A 26,710-nucleotide genomic window follows, 5' to 3' on the forward strand; every position below is an offset into this window, starting at 1 on the left:
CCGAAATAGACTTAATTATGGGATAACTATGAAATAAAAACACTCATAACTTACACTTTGGAATGTTGTTCTTTTTAATTCAATCTAATAAATGAAAAATGAATCTCAAAGTTGTATATAAATATAAACATAAACATGATGTTATTTTGGTTGATTGTATATTGATTGATATATTGGTTGATTATATATCTTGAATATGTTACACTCTTTTTGAAATATATATATTGAGTGATATTGAAAGTTTAAGATATAAAAGATTTAATTAAGGATTATGTGACAACTATATCAATGTATTATATATTAAGTTTATTTCTATAAAAATTTGATATGAAAAATTAATTAAATAGTTATCGATAAAACTAATTATGTGAAAAAAACTAGTATTTTACACACATAATTTACAATAAGAGTAATTTATATAATAATAAACTATATATTTTAAAACATTCAGAATAAGTACATTTTTAATTATTTTGTTATATATTGTATTCATCAAGAAAGATTATAAATCATGAACATATTTTTCACTGTGTAACTTTCAATATGAAAGGAAGAGAATAGAAACGATTGTTTACGTGTGAATATGTAAGCGCGCGCGCGCGAGAGAGAGAGAGAGAGAGAGAGAAGAATGAAATAATAAAAGGAAAAGTAAAATATTGAAATTTCGAGTATTTGGCATGACACATTTATCATTTTAGTTAAGATTCCATTTATTTTTGCTCGTAAGTATAAATATTATTTTATAATTATTAAACAGCTATTCCAAAACTTTACTATCACTCAATTTATAATGGTTTTCTATATTTTAAATATTGCAATCACATTTTTAAACTATTTTTAGCAAAATTTTTGACTGTAATAATTAAATATTGAATTAATAATATTAAATATTAATCATATATTGAAAAATAAAACCATGTATGAGATTTTACACCAAGTGTTAACGATTTTTAATCCAATTTTTGTGTAAAAATGAGGGAGAATAAAAATATATAGTTTTAATTATTAATTATTATTAAATATTCGTGAAATATACATAAAATATACGTATTATTATATAAATATATAGAAATATTTTCTAATATTTATTATTCGATGTTATTAATCTTAATATAGGAATACCAATATTATATCTTTAAGAGGTTTAACTTACTAAACAAAAATTTCTAGTGTATGGACTAAGGTATTATATACAAAAAGTATATTAAACTCATATGATGAAATATATTTTATTAAACTTAGTATTTAGCTATAAAAACATTATTGTACATCATATTTCTAACTTCATAACTTAATGTTAGTTTAAATTTTTTCAACGACACCTAATTTTTCATTATAATGTCAGTATTAATTAAAGTAAGTATTTAATGGTTACTTATTTTTATATTAGAAAGTAATTTCTACACAAAAATAGTAATCTATTTAAAAATAGTATTTTATAAAATTTTGTTATTGAAATGTTAAAATTTGATGTTTTTTTGTAAATAATATTATTTTCGAAAATAATTTCATCATAAATTTAATTTCATAATTTTATTTGCGGTTGTATTTTACGGTAATTAATCAATCGATTTAAAATTCTATTCCCCAATTTAATGTTTAGAGAATGCTATAAAAATAGAGTTGTTCTTGTGTTTAACTCTGAAGTTAACCAAAAATCCAAGGTTATAAAGTTAAATGACGATAGATACGATGTTATCGATTACAACTGTCATGCTTCATTACCCGGAATACAATTGGCTGTTTGATAACATTGTTTTTTAAATACCATTGTTTAGATGCTGTAACTAACAATAAGCAATGCAATACTGTGTTGTTGCCATGTTTCTTTAAAAAGTTTCGCGGATTAATTTACGTATTATCTTGATCTATCTAAATAACTTGGATGAATTTAATAACAATATTTTTCATAAAAAAAGTATATTCCACAAGGTAATATATTTTTAGGTATCTTGGTCAGAATGTAGCTGTTGTTATTTTCTTTATTATTATATTTAACATTTAAACTTTATTACTGTTTTTGATGTTATATAATGATATATTGTATAATGATCGTATATAATGATCCTTCTATCTTTAAGCAACGAAGTTATATTATCCAAAATTTATTAGCCACTATCCTTTCTTAATGTCTTATTTGTAATTTATATGTAAATATATGTATTACTTTATATCATAATTCTTAATACCGCTTTGTAGCTCTCTTCACTACATAAATTTGTCACTATTTCGCTTACTAAATGATTGATAATACCATATTTTCTACTTTTTTTCGTTGACTACTGAAACAATAATATATATTGTATATGTAGACATTATTATATTTCACCATAATTATTTCACCACAATTGTTTCATTATATGTTACTACTAGATACATTTTTTAATAGTTCTTTGTTTATTTTATACCATTAAAAGTTATAATTGTTTAATGTGAAAAAATTTAGGCCTTTATTTTATATTTAGTGTTTAAACATTTTACTTTTAGTATTCACTTTTAATAAATTCAAAATTTGAATCTTTACAGAATTTTATATTTTATTAGCGACAAATAAACATCTCATTGTTAATTTGAAGTACACAAAATGGTGTTACAAATGATTGCCCTTATCGTAAATAAAACTGCGTTTTATAATAGTCCAATATTTTATTGAAATTCTCGATCACTATTTTATTTTCGATACGATTCCGAAATTTCGAAATTATATATAATTAAAAAATTTATCTAATTAGCATAGTTGAATTAATTGTAAATTACTCCGAGTAGCATGTATTTATGGGAAATTGCAAGCTCATGCGTACAACTGCGATGTAAAGGGATTCACATTAAACAGTGTTCATTCAATATAATATCTATATGAAATGAAAATGACTTTTGGAAAATATTTTAAAAAGTTAATTACATTCATAAGTCTTTTGATTAATTTTTAATACATTTTAAATTATTAAAACAACATTTTTAATTTTATGTTTATATATACTTTTTACACAATTTTTAATGCAGTTAAAGTATTGATGAATAAAAGTATAAAATGCTAAAAATCTGTGAAAACTAATATTTTGTTAAAAAACTGATGAAAAACAAAATAAAAATTAAAAGTCTAAGTAGCATAAATTATTAAAAAAATAAAAGTGTAATAAGGACGAAGTTGAAATTTATATCTTAATTATTATTTCACTTCTAGAAAATGAATAATTTACAAATATTATGAAAATCTGTAGATGAGTAATTGCAAGTTTTAAATATATATATATATGTATATAAGAGAGAGAGAGAGAGAGAGAGAGAGAGAGAGACGAAAAAAAAGTTTACTTACGTTTACACGCCTTTCGGTGAGTGATAGGCCGACTAACATCACGATAATAACCTTCCTTGCAATAGTGACAATGTCTACCAGCCGTGAAATGCTTACATTGTAGACAAACTCCCCCGCTCACACGCCCCGATAGTTTATATAATTCCATATTAAACCTGCATTTTGTTGCGTGTTGATTACAGTTGCATACTGAAATAATAATATATATCAATTTTATCAGCTCATATAATAAAAACAATCGAAGTTTTTAGCAAGGGTATCCATGAATTTCGCGGCGTGCACTCAAAAATTTTACCTTATTGTTCATAAAGTTTGATTGCTTACCTTCATTAAAATTTATAAATAATTTAAAATACGCAAATATTGATATTTATTTATAAACTAGTTTTTCAAAATTAATAGTATAATATTTGTAGCATTTATCATTATATTTAAATAAATTTCATCAATTTTATGTAAAATATTAATATATGCTTGTAGTCTATACTTTTAATAAATCGATTCCATTTAGTAACGCTATATTAATTTATACAACCGTGATAGAACCACTTTCTTTTGTTCATATATACTTGATTTCTCATGGTAACTTCATTCAATAAGAATTTATAATAGCTATTTCTAAATTTTTTTTGTATTAATTACTCAATATATTTGGGTATAACTTATAAATATATGTACGCAGTATATAATTCATATTCAATTAATTATTAAACATTTATTAGAATATACTTATAATATAAAAATTTATATATAACTAAATGTTGATTTATTAAATCATATTAAATGCTAATACTTTTTTATTCATATTGGAATAAAATTATTTAAATACTCGAAAATAAAAAAAAATTCATTGTAAATAAAATTATATAAAATATAAACCATAAATTATGGTTTGATTAATTAATTGTTATTCAAAATTTAATATTTTTCTATAGTCTGTGATGCAATGGAATATGATCTATAATATATATACGACTTCTCAGTTTATATAAGTATATATATTGCTGCTACTTTATAAATTGATATATAAACAATTTTTTTTACTATTTACTATTGCAAATTTACTATTCAATTTTTTATTTAGTAGACTATTAAACTAATGTAAACTTAAAAATATACGTTCCTAAACTAATAAACTTCAAGTTTTACAAAATTAGAAGCTAGCAACAGTTTTTTTTTTTTTTATTTAAGAATGTAATTTTTATTAACGGGAACTAAGTGAAGAAAACAGGAAAACGAAATGGTTAAAGAAATAAAAATGAATTAAAGTCTCATCTTGTATCATTCATCTATAACTCTTCTGCAAAATAGAAGTGTTCCATCTCAACCTTTCTTGAAGAGTTGCACATTTATTGGAGAGCAGAATCGTGCTATAACTTTGCAATAAAGTAAGGCTTATGAATACCCCTAGTCTGAATAGTTGAAAGAAAATGCAAGAATAGATACTTGACAATTCTCTTTGTATTCAATTGTCTTACTTTATTTTTCTTGTGTCTTTTTGTTGATTTAGGGTTCTAGATTGAGTTTTTAGTCGGTTTCATTCGTAAAAGGACAGTGAGAATAATAAAGTCAAGAAGCTATCAAGTAATATGTGATTATTATTCATTCGCACACAACTTTGCGAAATACAGATATAGCAGAATATGTTATAAAAATATGGAAAATTGACACTTCATATTTTCCTCTATTTTTCATAATTTCACATTCGTTCATATATTACTTATTTCTCTTTACTTTCTCATAATATTGCAATACAATAGTTCTGCAAAATCAATCAAATAATTCAATTGTTAATTAATGTCATGTAGCCTAATTATAAAATAATTATCGCAATGATTTAGTACAGAATGCAATGATCATAAAATATTTATTCGATTATTTAAAACTAAAAATAATTCCAATTTATTGTCTTATCGATGATTAATAAGCTCATGAATTATATATGCAAAGTTTTTTAAATATACCATAGTATACATTCAAATTGTATGTGTATTTTATATTATAATATTTTTATCATAGAAATTTATTTTTGATGTTATAAATGAGATATGAAATCTAATATTCTATTATAAATAGAATAAAATACTTGAATTAGTAATTTAAATATACTGTGTATGATATATACTTGATAATCTTTATTGTTCTCCGAAATTGCTTTCTTATTTAATTATTTAAAAAATTAAAAATTATTTTAAATAAATATACGAAAATTTAGTTTATTATATTATTGTTCCATTCTATTTGTTAATATATAATTCAGGTGAGATATACTGAGTTTTTAAAAAATTATAAAACTTTCAAAAGTCTACTTTTTAATGGGTTAAAGTTTCTAATCTAAGATATTATATACATAAAAATAGAGAACATAATTTATTTATTACACGCTATTAAATTCAAAGAGCAAATGGGGTATTAATTAAGTAAACACATTATGCATTATATATATTATTTATCAATTATAAAAGTATTGCAGCTTTTAGTATTTTAGTGCACTCGAAATTTCTAAATTTCTAAATTTCTAACTCGAAAATTTATAAGTTTTTTTTGTATTTCTGATTACCATATTCAATGTAAAAGAAAATTTATATAATTAAAAAACTGTAATATTAAATTTCAACAAGCTTTGGATAATATTTTAAAGTATGTCAATATATCCTGGTATTTGTGTAAAAATATCTGCTCAATAATAATAACTCTAACAGTTTCAACTTTGTTATCATTAAATTATTTATTTACTATCTAATTAATAAAGATAAAAAAATACTTCATATTAAATATTTTATATATAATTTAAAGAATTTACTGCTATTTAAAGCAAAAAATGATTAAATATTAATATTAATTTATGCAAATAAATTATGAGATTACTTTAAAAAAAAAGTTTTTTGTGTAATAAAACTACTTATTTTAATCTATTTATATAAACATCTTAAAAATAAAAATTATTTATTAACAGCACCAATGTTTACTTGTATAAACCTATAAATTAGTTTGTAATATTACATGATTGAATTCAGATTTTTTAACATAGAATTTTGTTTCCCCTTATATTTTATTTCAATTGCATTTATTTTGTATAAATACGTAGAATTTAATATTAAAAATTTGTATTACTTAATAAGAACAAATGATTATTATGGTTTTCTTATTTTAGAAGATCTGACGAAACAGAAATTATTTTCTTTCAGGAAAGACAAAAGTAACTCAATTATCTGAACTACAATCAATATCTTTCAATACTGAATTTGAATTTAGAAATAAAATTAATTACAAAAATATTGAAACAATAAAATATAAGTATAAAATTATTTCTAAATATATTGATAAAAAAAATTTACAAATTAAATTATTTCTGAATATATTGAAAAACTAATAAAATTTATTATGAAATTTTCAATTAGAATATTTTAATTTTATTTGTGTAAGGAAAATTGAAAATAATTTATAAAGCACGGGAAATTCTATTTTGTATAAAACTTTAGAATTATATCATAATATTTCATTACTAAAATTTTTTGTACAGAATCGCTATATTTAATAAAATACAATTACATTGATTAAAATTGAAATCAACATATGTATATGAAATTTAATGCTATCGGATTACATTTTTCAAAAAACCTATTCATGAATTTCAGTTTAATAATTATTTTTAACCATTACTATAGAACACAATAACAATACTACTACAATAACGTGCACGTCTAATCAGCGAACACATGTTTAATTATCTAAATATCTCGAATACCATGTTTTCATATGGTACGACTCATTAATGGCACTACTAATAATAATATAAATACATTCGATATAAAAAAAAAAACATGAAAATAAAACATTTATACTATATATATATGAACAATTGTTGATGTATCATTCTTAAAATTATTTTTCCTAATATTCATTACACTATTGTTTTTGAAACATTTATTTATATTAATTTTTGACACCACATTTATGGGAAATATCTGGCTATAATTAAGCAATAACAGTAAAAATATAAATTTATTATTTTTAAATTTGAGTTTATTATATTCCATGAATACAATTCACTGTACATAAAATGCACAAGATAAATTCGGATATATAATCCAGTTAATCTAATAAACAAGATAAAAATGAAAAATAAGTAAAATTTGTAAAAATAAGTATAGAATAAAATATTGTATAATTGATAATATACTGACCGTCCCAATTAAGTTAAAAATATTTTGAGAGTACAATACTTGAATTTTTGTAATTGTAATTATTATAATAATCACTTAAAAAATTTTGTTTATTAAAATAATAATGAAAAACAATGATTTATTCATCTATATTTTATAAATAGTAAAACTACGGCTTTTTGATTATTTATTACAAATAATAATCTGGATTTTTTTCCTAAATATAAAAATTTTCATTCTATTTTATTTATATTTTGCATATATAATTCATACACTGCTGCTAATTATTAGTTCTAATAATAGTGTTTTGATTATATTATAATTTATTTTAATTATGAAAATTATGTGAATATATAAAATGCTAGTCGAATTGTGAAACATACGTACAATTAGAAAGATATTATTTGTGTTTAAATATGAATATAATGAATATTAATTAAATTATATAAATAAATATTCTATTGATTGTTGATATAAATACACTTTATATAATTTTACATTTTTAGAATTAAATACTGTATTTTTATTCTTGATAACATTTTTTTTATTTCTTACAAATTTAAATAAGTTTAATTAAATAAAATTCTAAATCTTTATAATATTTTTATTTTTATGTAATGATGTATAAATTTATAAATATGTTATATTAATAATTATGCATGTCATATGTAATATCACACACAGATATCTGCGCGCGTGCGTGTTTAATATTGATTCATTAGCACCATTTAATTTTACAAATTACAATTCAGAACAATCATTCAACAATTACTACAGAACTAACTATAATTAGTATATCTATTATAGAACGTTAATCCAGTTATACCGAATAACTTTATTTCTATTAAAAGCTTAATAGTTACAATATTTCAAAAAAGGAATATTTTCATTTAAAAATAAATTATATTTTATTTATTGTAACATTTACTAAGTAATTTAATTACTTCATAAATCAAACAACAAAAATATTTAACTAAACTTCATTAATTCGCGTAAATAATGAATGTATTAATTCAGATTTATTATTGTATAATGTTTAAATTATTACTGTTTTCGTTGTGTGATTAACTAAATAATTAAAATTTACATTAATTTATTTAAAGTAAAAAAATTTTAAATCAGTTATGAATACATATTCAATGTACCATAGATATAAATTTCAACTTTTTATCTTAAATATTTCCATATACAGAATGTAGTCATTTTGTAGAATTATGTTCGTCTCACTTTTTGTAAACTAGACAATTTCTTGTGCGTTTAATTTTTGCACTGGTAATTGTAGGATTTTCATCTTTTTACTTAAATATTCTCTCCTTTTATTTCTCAGTTTCTTATTAATATTATTTTTGTTCTAATTAAATAATTGAATAAAAAATTAAAATACACTGAGAATTTATAAATCTAACACATGCTTATTTTCTTTTCTGTATACTGTATACTGTAGGTAGGTGGCGATATTTATATATCATACCGTGTCAAAAAGATAGAGAAGGTAGAATAAGAAAAAATAAAGAAAATATAAACAGAATTATCCACTTTAGTAACATCTTTATAATGTTTTAATGTAATAAAATACTAGTTTTTCATCAATTGTCTTTTACTGAGTGACATTTCAAAATGCTTTTATTGAATGTTACGACGGACGTAGTAAACCCTTGAAAAGTACATTAATCCATATACTCATTATATCAAATTCATATGGATGAAACTATAACTTGGACATATTTAGAATTTTATAAAATTAGTTAAATCAATAAAAATATTTATCGATCTATAAACGTATTTTTTAACTTATATTATAAAACTATAAGTAGATATAAATCATACCCATGTCAAAAAAGTACATCTGAACACATTATTGAAATTAAGTTATGCTTTATAAATATTATATAATAAAAAATTTGGTATATGACATATTTTAATTTCTGTAATTTTTATGAAATATATCAAACTATATTTCCAATACCATCCAAATATAAAATTTGAAATATTTGTATTAAATAAAACAATATGATCTAAAGTTAAGTACACTACAAAATAACTTATAGTTAACATTTTAAAATTATAAAATTTTTTTACCATATTACCACTTTACTGATAATATTTATTATTGACTAATGTATTAATTTAAAACAATATTATTTAAATATGTTATTCAATAATTAAATATATCAATTTTTTATTAAATTTCTATAAAAATACTTAGAAATTAAGTAGTATTTTATATATTATTTTATTTAAATGGTTTGAAAATATTCAAATGGTATTTAATATATTCAATTTGCCCTGTAATTTTAAAGCTAAAATTCATGCAAATTAAATACATAATTTATTTTCAATATAAATAATGTTAATCCTATTATATACTGATATATATTTTTTGAAATTAGTTATTATTATCACTTTTTATTTTATAAATATTAAAATTAGAATTCGTATGCATATATATATATATAATTTAAAAAATCAAGTACAATCTTTAATTTAAAGCGAGTCTAGAAGTTATCCTGCAAATATTCTGCTACGCCTCAGTAAACTAGTTATACTAACGATAATAATGTTATGTTAATATTTTTTAAAGAAAAATTTAATTTTTGTTAAAGTAAACTAGATAATAAATCAAAGATAGACAGTGAATAATAATTAATTTAATATAAAACATAAATTATCATCACACATATAAATATTCATTGTTAAGTTTAATATTAATATATTTTATTTATATGTACTGTTGATTAAACGTTACGCAGTTTATAACAATAAACGTTACTGTAACTGTTAATTTATACATAGGTGAAATATTAAATTCATATAAAATTCATTATTAAATTCATATTAATACATTATTAATAGTAAAAAATATTTCATAATAAATATTAATAACTTAATAATTAAAGATTCAAAATAGACTTATAGACATAATAAGTAGATTGCATTTTATTAAAAGAGAGGCTTAATTTTATTATAAATTGTTAGTTCTATCACTATTCATGTAATAGAAATAATATAATGTTTTGATCAAATTTTAAAATATTAAAACGGCAAAATTTTTTAATTAAACCAAATAGACACGGTGGAGAGAAAAGTAGAAGATTGAAGATTTTATCAATTATAAAGACAGAGAGAGAGAGAGAGAGAGAGAGAGAGAGAGAGAGAGAAAGAGAGAAGAATGGGGATTTTATGTTTTAATCTTTCGACATTTGACATATTTTATTTCTGATTCTAGTTTATCCAAGACTGTCATATAAAGACATGACACACCATATCGTTGCTATATTATCAAAATAAGTATTTTCGTTGATTCTCTTCTCTTATTACTGAATTATGTTCATTACTTTTCTACTTATCTTATAATTCCAATCGTGTTAGACTAATTTTGTACATTTAGTTGTAATTTGTACATTTTAGTAACCTAGCACAGAAAAAGTCGAACGAATTTTTATTTCCTTTGGATGGATTAGTTGATTGAATTTACCTATATGTGGACGCTCAATGTACCGTCAAACTTCCGTAATAACACTTGAAATGAATCAAATTAAAAAGTACTAAATTTAACAAAGCATTTTTCGGCAAGATTAATAATTAATTTGAAATATTAAAATATATTTAAAGGCTTAGCATTAAATTAAAAGAGTAAAAAATTATTTTATAATTTCAACTTTTATATTTTAGTTCAGTGATTATGAACTTTCATAATAATCGTTATATGTTAAAGATACCAGCTTATGATAGTATTTTTTATGTTTAATAGATACAAATATATATTTTTCATTTCATTTTTATTCATTTTGATTCATAATGCATACCAAACTATTAAAAAATCATTTTTCCATTATACTTAATAGAATTTTATTAAACGTTTTATTTGGTTCAGATTCATCATAAAAAATGTAGAAAATAATTGATGATTCATTTAATTGCTAGATAATGTTCTAAATACAAAAGATATCTTGATTCATACGATAAACATGAATAATATATTTACTTCTAATTGAAAAGTATTATACTATCTACTTAATCAGCAATATATATTTAAACTTTTTCATGGTATTATTTGTTGTTTATATTATTTATATTATTTATTATTTATAATATCAATAATATAATATTATTTATGATATAAATAATCATACGTTTACGCAGCATTGAATAAAACATTTAATATTTAAATTATCGTAATAAACGACGAAGGAAATGGTTGCTATATTTTGAATATTCAATAAATTAAATGATATTTATGTATAACCATTTATGATTATATCCTAAATTATTCAATCATTTCATTCTTATATATATATATGTAAGTAAATTATTAAAATACATTATGAATTTTTACATGATTTATATAACGTATTGATTTAATAAATAAGTAATTATATATCAACCTAGTTTTATTAGACGAGAATAATGAATTTCTGATTGAATTTTTAAATTATTTTTCTCTGAATATGTTTAAACACATATATTTATTACCACAAATTATTATTTAAATAATTTCATTCTATATTATTTTAAATAATTTCATTATTTAATCAAACAATCAAAATCTTATTGTATATAATATGTCACTTTTTCAATTTAAAATTTATAATTCATATTTTACTAGTACATCTCAAAGTAATTTTAAATGTAATTTCAGTTATCACTCAAATAATAAAAAACATAAATACAAAATAGTATTTTTATAATATTGTTTTAGAATATGAACGAATACTAATTAATAATTTTATAATTTTTTTAACTATTCATAAGCGTACAGATTTAAATTTTAAAAATTAATGTTCATAATTTTGTATTATTGTTTGGTTCCATCTTAGCTATTAATAAGTCAACTCAAAGCATATGCAATTAAATATATATTGATAAAAAATATAACATTTAGAAATCTATCTACACTATAAGTAATCATAATAAATTGAATAAAGAACTAAATATAATATGTAATATATAACTTATAATATATAAAATATTATAAAATATAATAATTTTACATAATATATAGTAATTGTTATTATATAAATATTTTAATAAAAAGATGTGTGTGTTAAATAAAATTTTAAGAACCTTTTGTCAACATTTTTTCCTTATAAAGAAATTATTGTGAACTTGTTTATTTATAAAAATAACAAGACTTAATAAAATTAAATTATAGGTAATTTTTTTATAAAACGAAAGAATTTCAAATAATGTTTTCAAATCATTATAAAATTAATCATTTATTCATATTGTTTTTATATTATTTTTTATATTATTTTATATTTTTTTATATTACTAATAAATAATATAAAAATTGCGAAATAAAAATTTATTATCTAAATTTCTTGACGTTTCAAGATTTTTATTTTTAACAGTTTCTAAATTATATATACACTATATTCCAATAATGAAACTTCTATAATAAATGCTAAGTCTCTTTTAAAATAAAAATATGCTTATTAAAGAACTACAGGCAAATTAATATATAATATAGAATAAATATAATTGAATTTATAAAATAAAATTCTATCAAATATAAATCTTACCGAAGACAAATATCGATTCAAACTTGGAACCTAACATTGAACTGTTGAAAGGGATGAATTTATTTTTTCAATTCAGGGTATAAACAAATATTTTAATAAATAAACTATTATTACAAATTCCTCCCTTATACAACCTTCATGTGACGAATGACGTTTATCTGAGTAGATTTTTCGTGATATGGATGCAAATAATGGCATGATAATTGTATTTCTGCCATAGTTTGATATATCACTTAATTACGGGCAGTATATTATTAGTATTCTGAGTGATTTTGTTATCATGACAAGAGATATGGCTCGAGGTGTGTTCAAAGACAAGGTTCGTGCAGATTATTACAAGTATAAAACATGTGATATGACAAACGATTTGGGACCAACTCAACTAAATGAATGGAATGTCATCGTACACTGAAATACGTCACTTGGATGTAGTCAGTTTAACAGTTCCAGATATTTATTAAGTGTTAAAATAGTGCATAGACTACGAATGAAAAAGTAACTCCAAAAACTAAATTAACCAAAATAAAACTTATTTATCTTTAATAGCAGATGTTATCCAATTGGATTAAAGTACCAAAAAAAGAACAAACAAGCATAAAAAGTAACTAGCCGTAACAACTCTATGAAACAAATTTTTCCCACAATCTTACAGTATAATTGTATTTATTAAAAATGTATAACAGATAAGCTAACCTCCTACTTGCTATTATCTATTCGTAAAATCACAAAATCAAATTCAAATGTGTTTATTACAAGTTTAATATTAAATCTATATTTTATTATAGTTTACAAAACAATATAATTTACAAAACTGGATTACTCCATTTAATTTATTAACATTTAAATTAATAGCAAAAAAATGGTAGTATTTGTTTAAATGAAAAGTAATGAAATTCAATATTTAATAGTACGGTAAACTCCTTGATTTTTTAATGACATCTTGTATTATTAATTATAAAATATATTTTCTATAAATAAGACGGAATAATAAATAATTATAAATATATAATTAATAATGGCACTTGTAGATACATAATGTAATGTTGTTATAATGCGAGCATTGAAGAAATCAAAATGGTAGAAAATATTTGAGATAAATTATGAAATTAAAGTTTTGTATATTTTAAATACAAAAAAGCGACATTTAATATAAAATGTTATATGTTTATGTATAAATTATTTAATTATTTATTAATTAAATTAAATTAATATAAATAATTTAATTATTTAAAGTTGTGTATACTTTAAATGCAAACAAAGTAGCATTTAACATAAAATATTCTTGCTAGTTAAAAAGTTAATATAAAAATTATAATAAAGTATTTTAAAGTATTGAAAATTTTTTATCATCATTTAATATGAACTTATGTAAAAATGATAATTAGACAAATAAATAAAAATCAACTTTTCACACATTCAAAAAAATATTAAAATTTTAGAAACGTCATCAAATTATTGGTAAAACTTAAATTAAAATTCTAGATAACTATTTAAAGTACAAAATCGATGTAAATTGTAACTTTCTCTAAAATTACAAAAAAATGTAATATACATAATTATACACATGAAAACAGATTAAAAGCTTTAAATTTTATATTTTAACACAAAAATATGATGATAAAGTAGACAAATTTGCCGATATATATTAAAGAAAGAAATATAAATAAAAAATCTTATATAAAAATTGTTTTAACCAAGATGGTTTAGATTATTTATTAAATCTTTATAATAAGTAACAAATTAGTAATAAATAAAGAATAAGTTACATATTTTTATATAATATTTATCAAGTACAGTTCATACAGAAAGAATAATTATAAAAGATTTGAATTTGTATTAACTTTCATAACCTATATGAAAATTTAGAATTTCAACAAAAATTTGAATTCTTAATAGCAATTTATCAAATCTATTCAATAGTAACAGAAATGGTATGTAAAACGAATCGGATATATTACGATCTAATAAATTCTTTTTTAAAAAAAATTTAAACATGTGTGAGGTTATTACAATTTTGAAAATAAGTAACGAAATGAATTATGTTTTGATTCTTATAAATTCGTTAAGTAAAAGAAAAAAGAATAAAATCCTAATATAAATTGCCCATTTATATTTTACTTTGATACTCAAACATTATTTTTTTCCTTTTTCTGAGATTTATTTAAATTTTCTTTTTAACGTATTAACAGGTGTATATAAAATGAATAAAAAGCTACATATCTTTGGAACATTAAAATTTCAATAGCAAAGATTCTTTAATTAATATATAATCGACAACACAGTTATTTTTGTTTTGAAGAACTTATTTAAGTATTATTTTATGGGCTGAATCACAAAAATTTCTCGATTCAAAGTGCAATTAAAATTACAACAAAATTATTTTAAATAACTATAAGAATATATAAAATTTGTAATAGAAATTTTTTGTTTTATTAAAATCAAGATAATAATAAATTTGAAATTATTCGATTAAAAATTTACCAGTATATCGTAGATTGCCATATAAATCTTATTTTTGTATAAACAATTTTATATTGAAGTCATATAAAACTTTCTTTATATCTACTTAAATAGAATAAATAGAAGTATGATATTTAATTAAATTATAACATTGCTATTTTCTAATTACTAAAATTATAAATTCAAATTTATTTTATTTATATTCAAGTATTTAATAAACTGAATTATAAAATAACGATTGTTTATTCGTAAATGAAATTAAATTACTTTTGATTATATTTGATTATATCGAAGAGTGTATAATTTATTATAACAAATAGTTTCAAGGGTTTTAACAATTTCTTTCGCATATCATTTTTTCTAATGAACATACTTTATTTTCCCTCAATTTTATTAATGAATTCCTTGTTAAATTAATAAAAAAAAAGATCTACATATTTGTAAAATATGTTTTTTTTACATTTTGTATCTTATATTTATTTTATTTATTGTACTATTAAAATTTGTAAATGTTTGTATATCTATGATCTTATCTAAAAATGAATCACATTTTATTGGTTTAAATTATAAAAAAAATACCATTTAAAAAATTCGTTAATAAGAATTATTTGGAATATTAATACTATTGACTCATAAATTGAATTTGTTTCGTATTTAACGTGTAATTAATTATTTTATTCTTTTAATTATAAATGAATATTAGCAAGTTTTTCGACATTTTTACAAGATATTAATTTAAAATTATAAAAAAATCCTTAATTAAAAAACGTAATTTAAAAAATAAGAAATTGCTTTCAAAATGTTAATTTATAAAGTGAATACTTATGCTAAATTAGTTAAATATTATAAATTTATCATGAATAAAATTTTTAATTTATAATATGAATATAAGTAATTCATTTATTGTTAACATATACTGAATAATATTAACGTTAACATAGAGAACTTTTATTTGCTGCAGAATATTCTTGTTTATATCTTTCATTTTCATACAGTTGATGTCTAGCATGTCGACTACTTAAATTATATTATAAAATTTCTATGTATAGGTATAAATACAAAAATATTCGGTGGGATACTGAAATTGTAAAAATGCAACAATATCAAGAATTAAAAAAAACTAATATCAACGATAGTGTTAATGATTGTACTTTAATGAAATTTATAACGAAATAATTACTATTACTAAATTTTATCATATGAAAACTAATTTGTTTGCAAGTTTCGAGCAGCTGTAATTCTTACAATCAGGTCTACCATATATACGCTTACTTTCATTTACTCCGCACCTCTTTAGCCGCTTCTTTCAACGCTATTTTGATTCCTTATATTGTCAGTACAACTTATTACCGCGTATAGTATTTAAACACTACACATTCTTTTTTTATTTGTAAAAAGTAAACTACACCTACTAATAAAATTTTTGTCTCAAATATCAATTCACGCTTCTTTTTTGCAGTACGCCATTTATATTATTCTTTGGCCTCAATTATCAGTGATGCACCTTGTTTTCTTCTTTAGTTTATTTTAAAGTTGCTCATTCTTTAACACTTGAACTTTATTATAGAAAACAGTTGTATCTTGAACTTTAGCTTACTACATTTTTAATTGAAACTCTAAATACTCACATAATTTTGGGGTAGTAAGAGAATAGTAATCTTATCATTATCTGCTTCTGTGATCAACTATTATTTTCTCTTTCATTTATCGATATATACTTTTTCGACTTTCATGTATATACCAGTTTCTTAACCTTACTATCAAAATCCGAGAGTGCATAGATAATAAATATATTCATTAATTCATTCAGATTTGAGCGATAAACTTATAAACAGTTATAGTGATGTCCCTTCCACCATTTATTTCTAAATAACATTTTCGCACTGAAGTCTTTGACTCATAATATAAATCATAGTAGCTCCCTTATTTTTTTTTTTAATTTTATAAAACAATTCATTTCCTACATTCGAAGATTTATAAGTCTCTTTAGTTACTTAAACAAAGTAATACAATTCTTTCTTATTGCCTAATAAATTATTGGATGCACATTTCAGTAATTCTGGTTAAACAGATTTTACTCTATAATATAACATAAATAATTTATTCTGTTTTTAAAACTATACATAACTAGATTTTTGTCTTCGTATTTAGATACAATAAAGGTAAAAATTTTTATTGTTCATTTTATACATTTACTTGTAAGTAATATGATAATATCTTCTGCAAATACATATGTAATTTTTGTTTCGACTTCAATCTTCTTGTCCAATAAAACGCCTTACTAATCCAACGAATCAAATATACTTCTCTAATTTTTTAATCAACTCGTAACGGTAGACTCGAATTAAAGATACGTAACAATTAAATGTTAATGTACAATTTTATAATTGAAGTCACCTTTTGGAAATAATATAACAATTCTAAAAAATGTACCTCTTATTAATAAATCTGTTATTAATAAATATATTACAGTTCTCGCACCACATTTTATCTTATTAATATCACTATCAATTAATAAACATTACAATATAATATTGTTATTATCATTAGTGAAAGATCCATCTATAATTTGCTTTATATTACATCAATCTATTACATACAATTAAATTAATATTATACGAAATTATCTTACATTGAAGGTAATCTTCGAAAAAAAGAAAAATGATAAAATTACATTAAAAATATAAGCAATTTTTATTTTTTTTTATCAATATATTTTTCTTTCATATAAAAGTATTTAAAACTATAATTTATTATATTATTTGCAGTGAGATTTCAGTGTTTTATCTAAATTTGAAACTTACTTTTCATATTTATGTTAAAATTAATTTAACATAAAAATAAAATGTGTCAACAAATTATTTCTTCAAATAAGCTTAAAGTAACTTTAAAATACAATGTTGTAAATTTTATCAGTATTTCTATAATTAATATTTTACAAATGCACAAAACATAACAAACAAGTTTTTTATGAAAAATAATGACAACAATAAAAAAGAAGATAAAATACAGTTATTCATAATCTCCAAAGAAATACTCTCTAGTATTGTTTATCGTTACTGATATAATAATGTTTTCGCGGAAAGGTTTTTGATATAAAGATTGTCACACTGAAAAGCAAAATAAAAATTTAACGACTATCGCAAATTCTTTTTGTTCCGCTTCATTTATTTAAAAATCATGCGTAACAAAAGAGGAAAATTGTGAATGCAAAAAAGAACAGGATGAGTGGCTCAGATACGCTTGATTAAGTTAGACAGTTGTGAACTACATTAGCTTTAAGTACTTGGAAAATCGCTTGAAAATTACGCACCTGGAAAACTAAGGGTGTCTATTTCTTTACAAATCATTAATTAACTTCAACTAAGTTTGTATGTTTATGAGTGTGTGAATACTGCTTTATAATTTTTTTTAATTGCAATAATGTAAATTGCGAACTGTATATTGAAAAAATTACGTTGATCATATGTTTATTTTCTATTAATTTTCTACTTTTGTCTTGCTTGTTGATTTATTCTATTTTATTTGGTCAAACTTTTAAATCAATACTAAATTTAAAAAATACAAGTTTATATATATATTTCAATTCAATTATTAAAATCATTAAATATATCTTTTTAAGAAGTATTTGAAATTATTACGTTTAAGCAATTTTGAACCTTTTCATTTGGTATGAATAATTGATTTCCATTATATCATACAATTTATACGATATTATCATGCAATATACTTTATGTGTTTTGTGTGTGTGTGTGTGTGTTTTATAACGTTTAAAATGTATAAATTACAATTTTCAACTTAATCAATTTACTCTTATTAAATTGTTTATTCTCATCAAATTTTGATATCAATATAATAATTAATAAATTATATTTTACATAAAAACAAATATCGATAAATAATAATTATTTTTTATGAAAAAATTGTAATTGATTTTCCAACGATTATTTTTTCTTCTATGACATATTATGTTAAAAAGTAGGATCACATAATTTCATAAATAAAAATTAATCTAACTTAATGTATTAAAATAATAATTAAATTATAATATATATAATATAGACGTCAATTAGAAATACGATTTAATGAATAATTAATAAATTAAAGATAATATTTTTATCAATGCTATGAGTATGTAGCAATTGATTCGTACAAAGTTTTAATACTTTTTATATTAAAATTTAAAAGTATTCCGCTACAATTTTTCAGTCTATGCTATTAGAAATTGCCGCAACTCTCCTGATACCCTTCTTACGCGATCATCAACAGGATTAGGGAAGGGCGCCAGGAACTTTCAATAGAAAGGAGGGCTGCCGTTGGCACTACGTTAGCTGTATATGTTGACGATTCATTACTGCCAGCGAATAAACGCACGTGCCTTGCACCATACAACGGGACTTAGCTCCCAGACGCGAGGTCGACTATTCGCACAAGAGCTTTATTTGTAGTTGGTTTTCAGATACCCTAACGACAGTTGTTTTGAACGAAGAAAGAAGTTCTTTAGCATTCCTTCGTTGTGACATTAGAATTCGCTAGACCACGTGTTTATTATATTGCGATATTATTTACATTAAATAAATAATCATCCTTAAACGTGAATTTTAAAAATGTAATTATTTAAAAATTAAAAAAAAAAGGAATATTGACATTCAAAACAGAATTCAACGTCATCACCATAATTCAACGCACTTAAAATCAATTTAATTAAAATCAATTACGTAATCTGTAGAATTATCTTAATTTAATATTGATTTATTATAAAAACATTTTTATAATTTAGTACTTAAATACTAAATCGTTGTTCTATATAAAGTTATGAAAATATTGTAATTGCAATAAAATTAAAGATTTTAAACTTATAATTTATATGTTCATTCATTTTAATTATAAGTATTTTAATAAAATTCTAATATAAAAAAACAAAAAAATGTATACTCAAGTAAAAGTATTTAAACAAATATAATAAGTAAATTAATTCTGTTAAATTTAATAAGAGTATTTTTTAATTTAGTTCCTTAAATGAGTGTTACATGTAATATCTGAAGTTGTTTTTAATTATTTAATAGATAATATTAAAACTGATATTATAACATCTTACATATTTAGATAAAAATTATATAATTAAACAATTATCATGATTTAAAAAATTTATTAACATTTTATAAAAACATTACACTTTACAAAATTTAACCAGTACATATTTAGCGCAAATAAATACTGTTTTTGTAATAAATAGTTTAATACTATAATTTTAGTTTCAAAGAAAATTTGAAATATTTTAAAAAATGTGCAAAATTTACCAAGTTTATGTTTAAAATTTACAATATTTATACAGCAAAATATAAATTTATTAAATTTTTAAAATTTGTATATATTAAAGTACAGTATTACATTGAAAAATTTATTTTTGTCTAAAATACAAATGTAACTTCATTTACTCCTTCTCAATGAGAAAAATTAACGAAATATTCTATTTCTATACCGAGTGCGAAATAAAAACGAAATAAATGCATTTAAATGATTTTATTGTTTATAAATTAATATTATAACAATAATTAAATCATGTAAATATTGTGTTATATTAAAATTATGAATACAAAACTATTGCAAAATATATTTTTTCATTTTCAATTTTTTCTTTTATACGTATTCATATTTATACATAATATCAAAGATATTAAAGTATCGCTTTATTTAAATCACAAACAATTTGAATCAATTCAATCTTTTCAAAACTTTCACAAATTTTCACAAATTTTCAATTTTTATAAATTTTATTATATATTTAGGATATTAGAATAATATTGTGTTTTTCAAAAAACTAAAAATATATAAATTTCACAAGGCTAAGAAAAGCTTTAGAAAAGCTTTAATTAAGAAACAATGCATAATAAAATAATTTTTAATTATGCATTTATATTAATTAAAAGTTTCTCAATATTTTTATATGAAGCATATGAACACTTTAATACCATATTAAAGTACTTACTTTCATTCCATAAAATGAGTTCTTTTTAACCTATTTCAAACAGTTTATTTTAGGTAATATTTTAGTATCGTTTTAATTTTCAATAAATAATTTTTAATTTATAATAATATTTTATTATTCTAATATATTTGATTTAATAGCTTTAGAAATAAAAATATTTCTCTTAACGTTACATATATTTTTAGATTATAGTTAATTATAAAAATTGTCAATATTTAAACGTATATGTTACTTTGAATAATAGTTCGTCGTGAATGTTATTTTCATTTACAAAGTTTTTATAAAGACAATTTAAATATTCAAAATAAAAATAAATTATATTTTTTAAATAAAAATTTCAGTTATGGTTGTATATATTTAAAGATATTTAAAAAAATAATAATAATTCAATTTAATATTGTTAATATACAATACAAAAATGTAGAAAAACTTTTATTAAAAAATTTATTTTCAGATTATATCTATTCTAACATGTATTAAATAAAAATTCACTAAAACATAAATTAAATACAATACAAATGTAATATTTAAAACAACACTTTTTATAAATTATTTCCATAATGTTAAAAAATATTTATAATAGAAATGTGAATAATATAGAATCCTTAACAAATTTCATTGCACATACTGTTCAAGCATCAAAGTAACGAAATATAATCTATTATGTACTTAAACAACTTAAATATTTATTTATATATTTTGTATATAACGATAAACCTTAGATAACAACTTTTAATCAATATAGTTCAACAAACAATAATCAACTGGGGTATTGTTACATGTAAACAATTTACTTATATATTCCTACTACAAAAAAGTAGGAAAGGGGGAGGTTCACAAAACAAAACAAAGAAGAAAAAAAAGTAAGGTAAATGCATTTCTGCTTTCTTCCCTCGACTTGCGCTTAATCTTTGCACAAAGCTTATACGTCAAGCGGGGAAATTATACGATTCGTCGATGTTACCCTTGCATGTCCAATCCCTAGAAGCTCATTGTATTGTCCTACAAGAATAACAGACTTAATCTCGCAATACGAGACTAGCCCCTCTGCTCATATTGCGAATGTGTTTGCGAGCATTCGCCCAGAAAATTATAGCTCATTGCTTGCTTGCGTCTGTAATAAATGTATTCCAATCAGCATCAGATTTAACAAAGAATAAATATTTTTAGAAAACACTTATATTGCCTAAAATTTTAGATATGAGTTTTTTTTATCATATTTACAAATCTATCGGCTCACATTTTCATAGTTTCCGAAAGAAATCGTACCAGCCTACAGATTTACTTATATGCATATAGTATGTTTCATAATTTATATTTATAAACATGTTATTTTGAATTATAAAATATGGATTTAATTATTCATACAATTATGGATGTCAGATAATAATTTTAAATGACTAATCATCCTTATTTTTTAAAAGCATACTACACTCAGTTTTGGAATAAATATATTACTAACATTCGATTTATTATAATTTCGAAAAATTGTAACTAAATTAAAAAATTTTACAATTATACCATAATATTTAGATATTGAAATTATATTCAATACATTATTGAATTATCTTGTTTGATTATTTATTTTTATAATACTTATTTACTTATTTAATTGTAACAATTTTTATTTACGACAAAACGAAAAATTTTGCATGCACAGTTCAACAAAATATTAAGGGACAGTGCTATTGCTGAAGAGTATAATTCACAGTTCAACCGAAAGTGAATAATGTAGGAGCAATAAAATGTAGGAAAAGGTATAGCAAATACAGGGAGAAAGTGCGTGTGTGACAGACAAAGAGTGTGGAATGCTCTTGAATAGATCCTGAATAAAGCACACTCAATTGGATTTTCCGCAATCTTTCATCTGCCTTTCCTCTTTTCGGACATGTTCTATGTCACATGTGACTGTGAATTTTCTTATATAATTGCTTATTTTTTCAGTGAATTTTAACATATTTTCATTTTCACTTATTAATTGTTTATTATTATATTTCACTCTTTGTCTATATATATATATATATATATATATTTAATCTCTTTTTCTTCGTTTATTTGCATAATATCCATTTCATCGTTGTAATAAATTTCAAACTTTACACAATATTTACATCTATTTCAGGAAATAAACAAAATCAAACTTTAAGTTAAGTTATTACAAAAAATCTATATAATTTTACAAATTATATAACATATCATAGAGGATTTTCTTTAATTAAAATACATTTTAAATCTTGTAAGTAATAAATTAATTTATAATCAATACAAATTTATAAAAATGTCTATACTACTTACTTTTTTCGTAAATTTACTTATTGGTAAGGAAATAAAATGTTAATAATTATAGAATTAATTTTAATAGGAAATTAATATTATATATATATTAATATATACAATCGTGTATGTATTCATTTTTTTTAATAAAAATTTAAAAATACATTTTATATCCAAATAATTTCATATAGCTTCAAATTTCAACATAAATTTACTTTTGCGAATATAAGCAGATTGTAAATAGGATATTAGGTAATTACTTTCAAAAATAAAACTTTTTGTAATTTATTACTTATAAAATTTATATTCAGTATTAAATATTAAATTGTTTATATCTTGAATTCTAACACTTTCTACACAATTAAATTTAAACTGTATCTATACAAATACATTGTTCACATTTAAAATTTAAAAATAATATTAATTTTTTTACTGCATATTCGCTTAAGTAAAATAACGAAAATGGCAATCTTTATTAATTCTCTTTAATCAATAGTAATAATTTAAGAACGTATAATTATTTTTAAAAAATAAACAAAAAACTATAATCTTATTCTATTAAATAAAAGAAAATTAATTGAAAGTAGGTTTAAAAATAAACACATTTTTAAAAGTTTTATTAATAAATAGAAACAATGTATTGTTTCTTATAATTTATTCCTTATAATTTATTTTTGCTAAATATATCTAAGATCTCAAATTCTATGTACTTGTTTCAATGAATTTAATATACTTTCTATAGAACAATTTAATACTCTTAATTTAAGAACAACAACTAGCATTGTTAAAGTTAGTAATCGAAATTTAATTTTGTTGATATTTAAATTTATTAATATAATAGATAAAATATTTTGTTAGAATTTAAACAAACATTCAAAATACTTTAAATATGATAGAGATATCTTCGATAAAAATTCTGCAAAAGATTATTGATATTATATATTATCTATTTTCTAATATATTTTTTTATATCTCTCTAAATATATATTTAGAGATAGATATACATATCAATGATAGACATACATATCAATACATGTATTGATATAACAAAATACTCTTTTAAACATATCTTCATATCAAGCATGACCAATTATTTACCAAGGAAATAATATGCATGGATATCTACGTTAAGAGAGAGAGAGAGAGAGAGAGAGTGAGAGAGAGAGAGGGTAGCAAGGTGACAACTATGAATATGAATTAAATTTACATTAAAATTGGCACTTATCTAATATTACTTCCCGGTATAAATATACAATTGTGTTATCGCCATATAAAACATGGAAATGCGCATAAGATAAAAAAATAAAAAAGATTAATGTATTATTTAATAAAAGAAATTTAATATATGCTTTGAGAAAAAGATAAAATGATGTAAGAAACAATTTTATCAACAATTGAATAATATTGTACTTTGAATCATAATTTCAATAACAATTTTCTAACATTGTAAATTTTAATAAAATATATTATTTTCAATTAATGCATGAATTAAGTAATACTTTATATTACTTAATTTACAAATATTCCGATCAACAATAAAATAAATATTTCAGAAAAAAACTTATACATATAAAAATATGTTTTTATAAAACTATAAGTAACCATAAAATATATTTTATTTAACTATTTAATATGGGAGCTTATATAATTTCTAAGACTGGAAATTAGGTAAATACCACAAAAAATGTATTATATATAAATATAATAAAAGAAAATTAGCGAATTAATACATGAGTAAATGTCAAGAGGGATATTTCATGATTACGTATAATTAAAAAAGGATTTTTATAACTGATTCCTCAGATTCGTATTACTATTGTCGATAATCAACGATACCTTTGACTACATTCTCTTTGTTAAATTTCCATATATCACTGCATCTACTAATAAACTATAGCTTTTCTCTTTCACTATTTGTCTATTTGAATTGCAACTGAGTTTAATTTTATTAGATGCTGAATTTCAAAAAGAATTTAACGTGTGAGAGCTTTCAAAAAACATCATCCGCTGAGCTGATGTACTGTTGTAGTATGTTAATTAAAGTTAACTTCACGCTTAAATTTTTACTGCCATCTATTTTTGATTGTCTAGTCTTTTGCCTTATAGCAAAGATCCAACTAGATATAACCACATTATCTTCAAATATTTACATTTTTATTATTCCATATATTTATAACCCCTCATACTGTTGTTTCTAATTTTCATTATTAATTTATTCTTGTTAAATTAAGTCTTATTAAATAAAAAATTCTAACAATAAAATTGTAAATAATTATTTAAATTTAATATATAATAAACATTTTAGAATATGAATATATAACTATAAATTAACTAAAGCAAATTCTTAATGTTAATAAACTACTTAATTAATTAAGCATAGCTTAATGTTAAATTCCTCCTTTTATATTTATAATAGCAATTAATATTATACGTAATTAAATGAATATTTTATATATTCCTTTTTGTTTTGTGTTTATTTTTTTTAATTTTTATTAAATTTAATAAATATTATAAAATGAATCTATATATTCCAATAAATAAGATAGTTACAAACCCTTGATGATGTATATTTATTAAAAAAGAAAATATGTTAATTTAATTTCAATTTCTGTTAAATATTATTATACACATATGTCTTATATGATTTTATAAATTTAAATTTAAACAAATCCATAACAACATTTTCATTTTAAAATGTTATAATTGAAAATGTCGGTATATGTGGGAACAAACATTTTTCTTAATAGAACAAAGTTTATTCAGATCGTATTTGTCACCCTCGTGTATTCAACTTACAACATGATTTATACGTACACATTTCGCTTTGATCCTATATGAACTCTGGTGGACATTTTTCTGTGTATATCAATATGATCCATGCAGCTCTCAAAATCAACTCTGTTTGAGATAGCTTAAAAAGGGAGAATGACAATCAAATGAAAACATATAATTGAATCGAGATTTAAAATTAAAATACGCTTAT

The 26,710-nt window shown here is 20.8% G+C and overlaps 1 protein-coding gene across 1 annotated transcript in view; it reads right to left on the reverse strand.

The window, feature by feature from the left end:
• LOC105368114 (netrin-B) overlaps positions 1-26,710 on the reverse strand; it is an 80,665-nt gene that overhangs the window by 25,885 nt on the left and 28,070 nt on the right. The window contains exon 2 of the mRNA XM_011507029.1: positions 3,317-3,505. Within this exon, the coding sequence (XP_011505331.1) occupies positions 3,317-3,505 (189 nt within the window). The remainder of the gene's footprint in view (positions 1-3,316; positions 3,506-26,710) is intronic.

Source organism: Ceratosolen solmsi, unplaced genomic scaffold (genome assembly GCF_000503995.2).
Source record: "Ceratosolen solmsi marchali unplaced genomic scaffold, CerSol_1.0 scaffold6, whole genome shotgun sequence".
Lineage (NCBI taxonomy): Eukaryota > Metazoa > Arthropoda > Insecta > Hymenoptera > Agaonidae > Ceratosolen > Ceratosolen solmsi.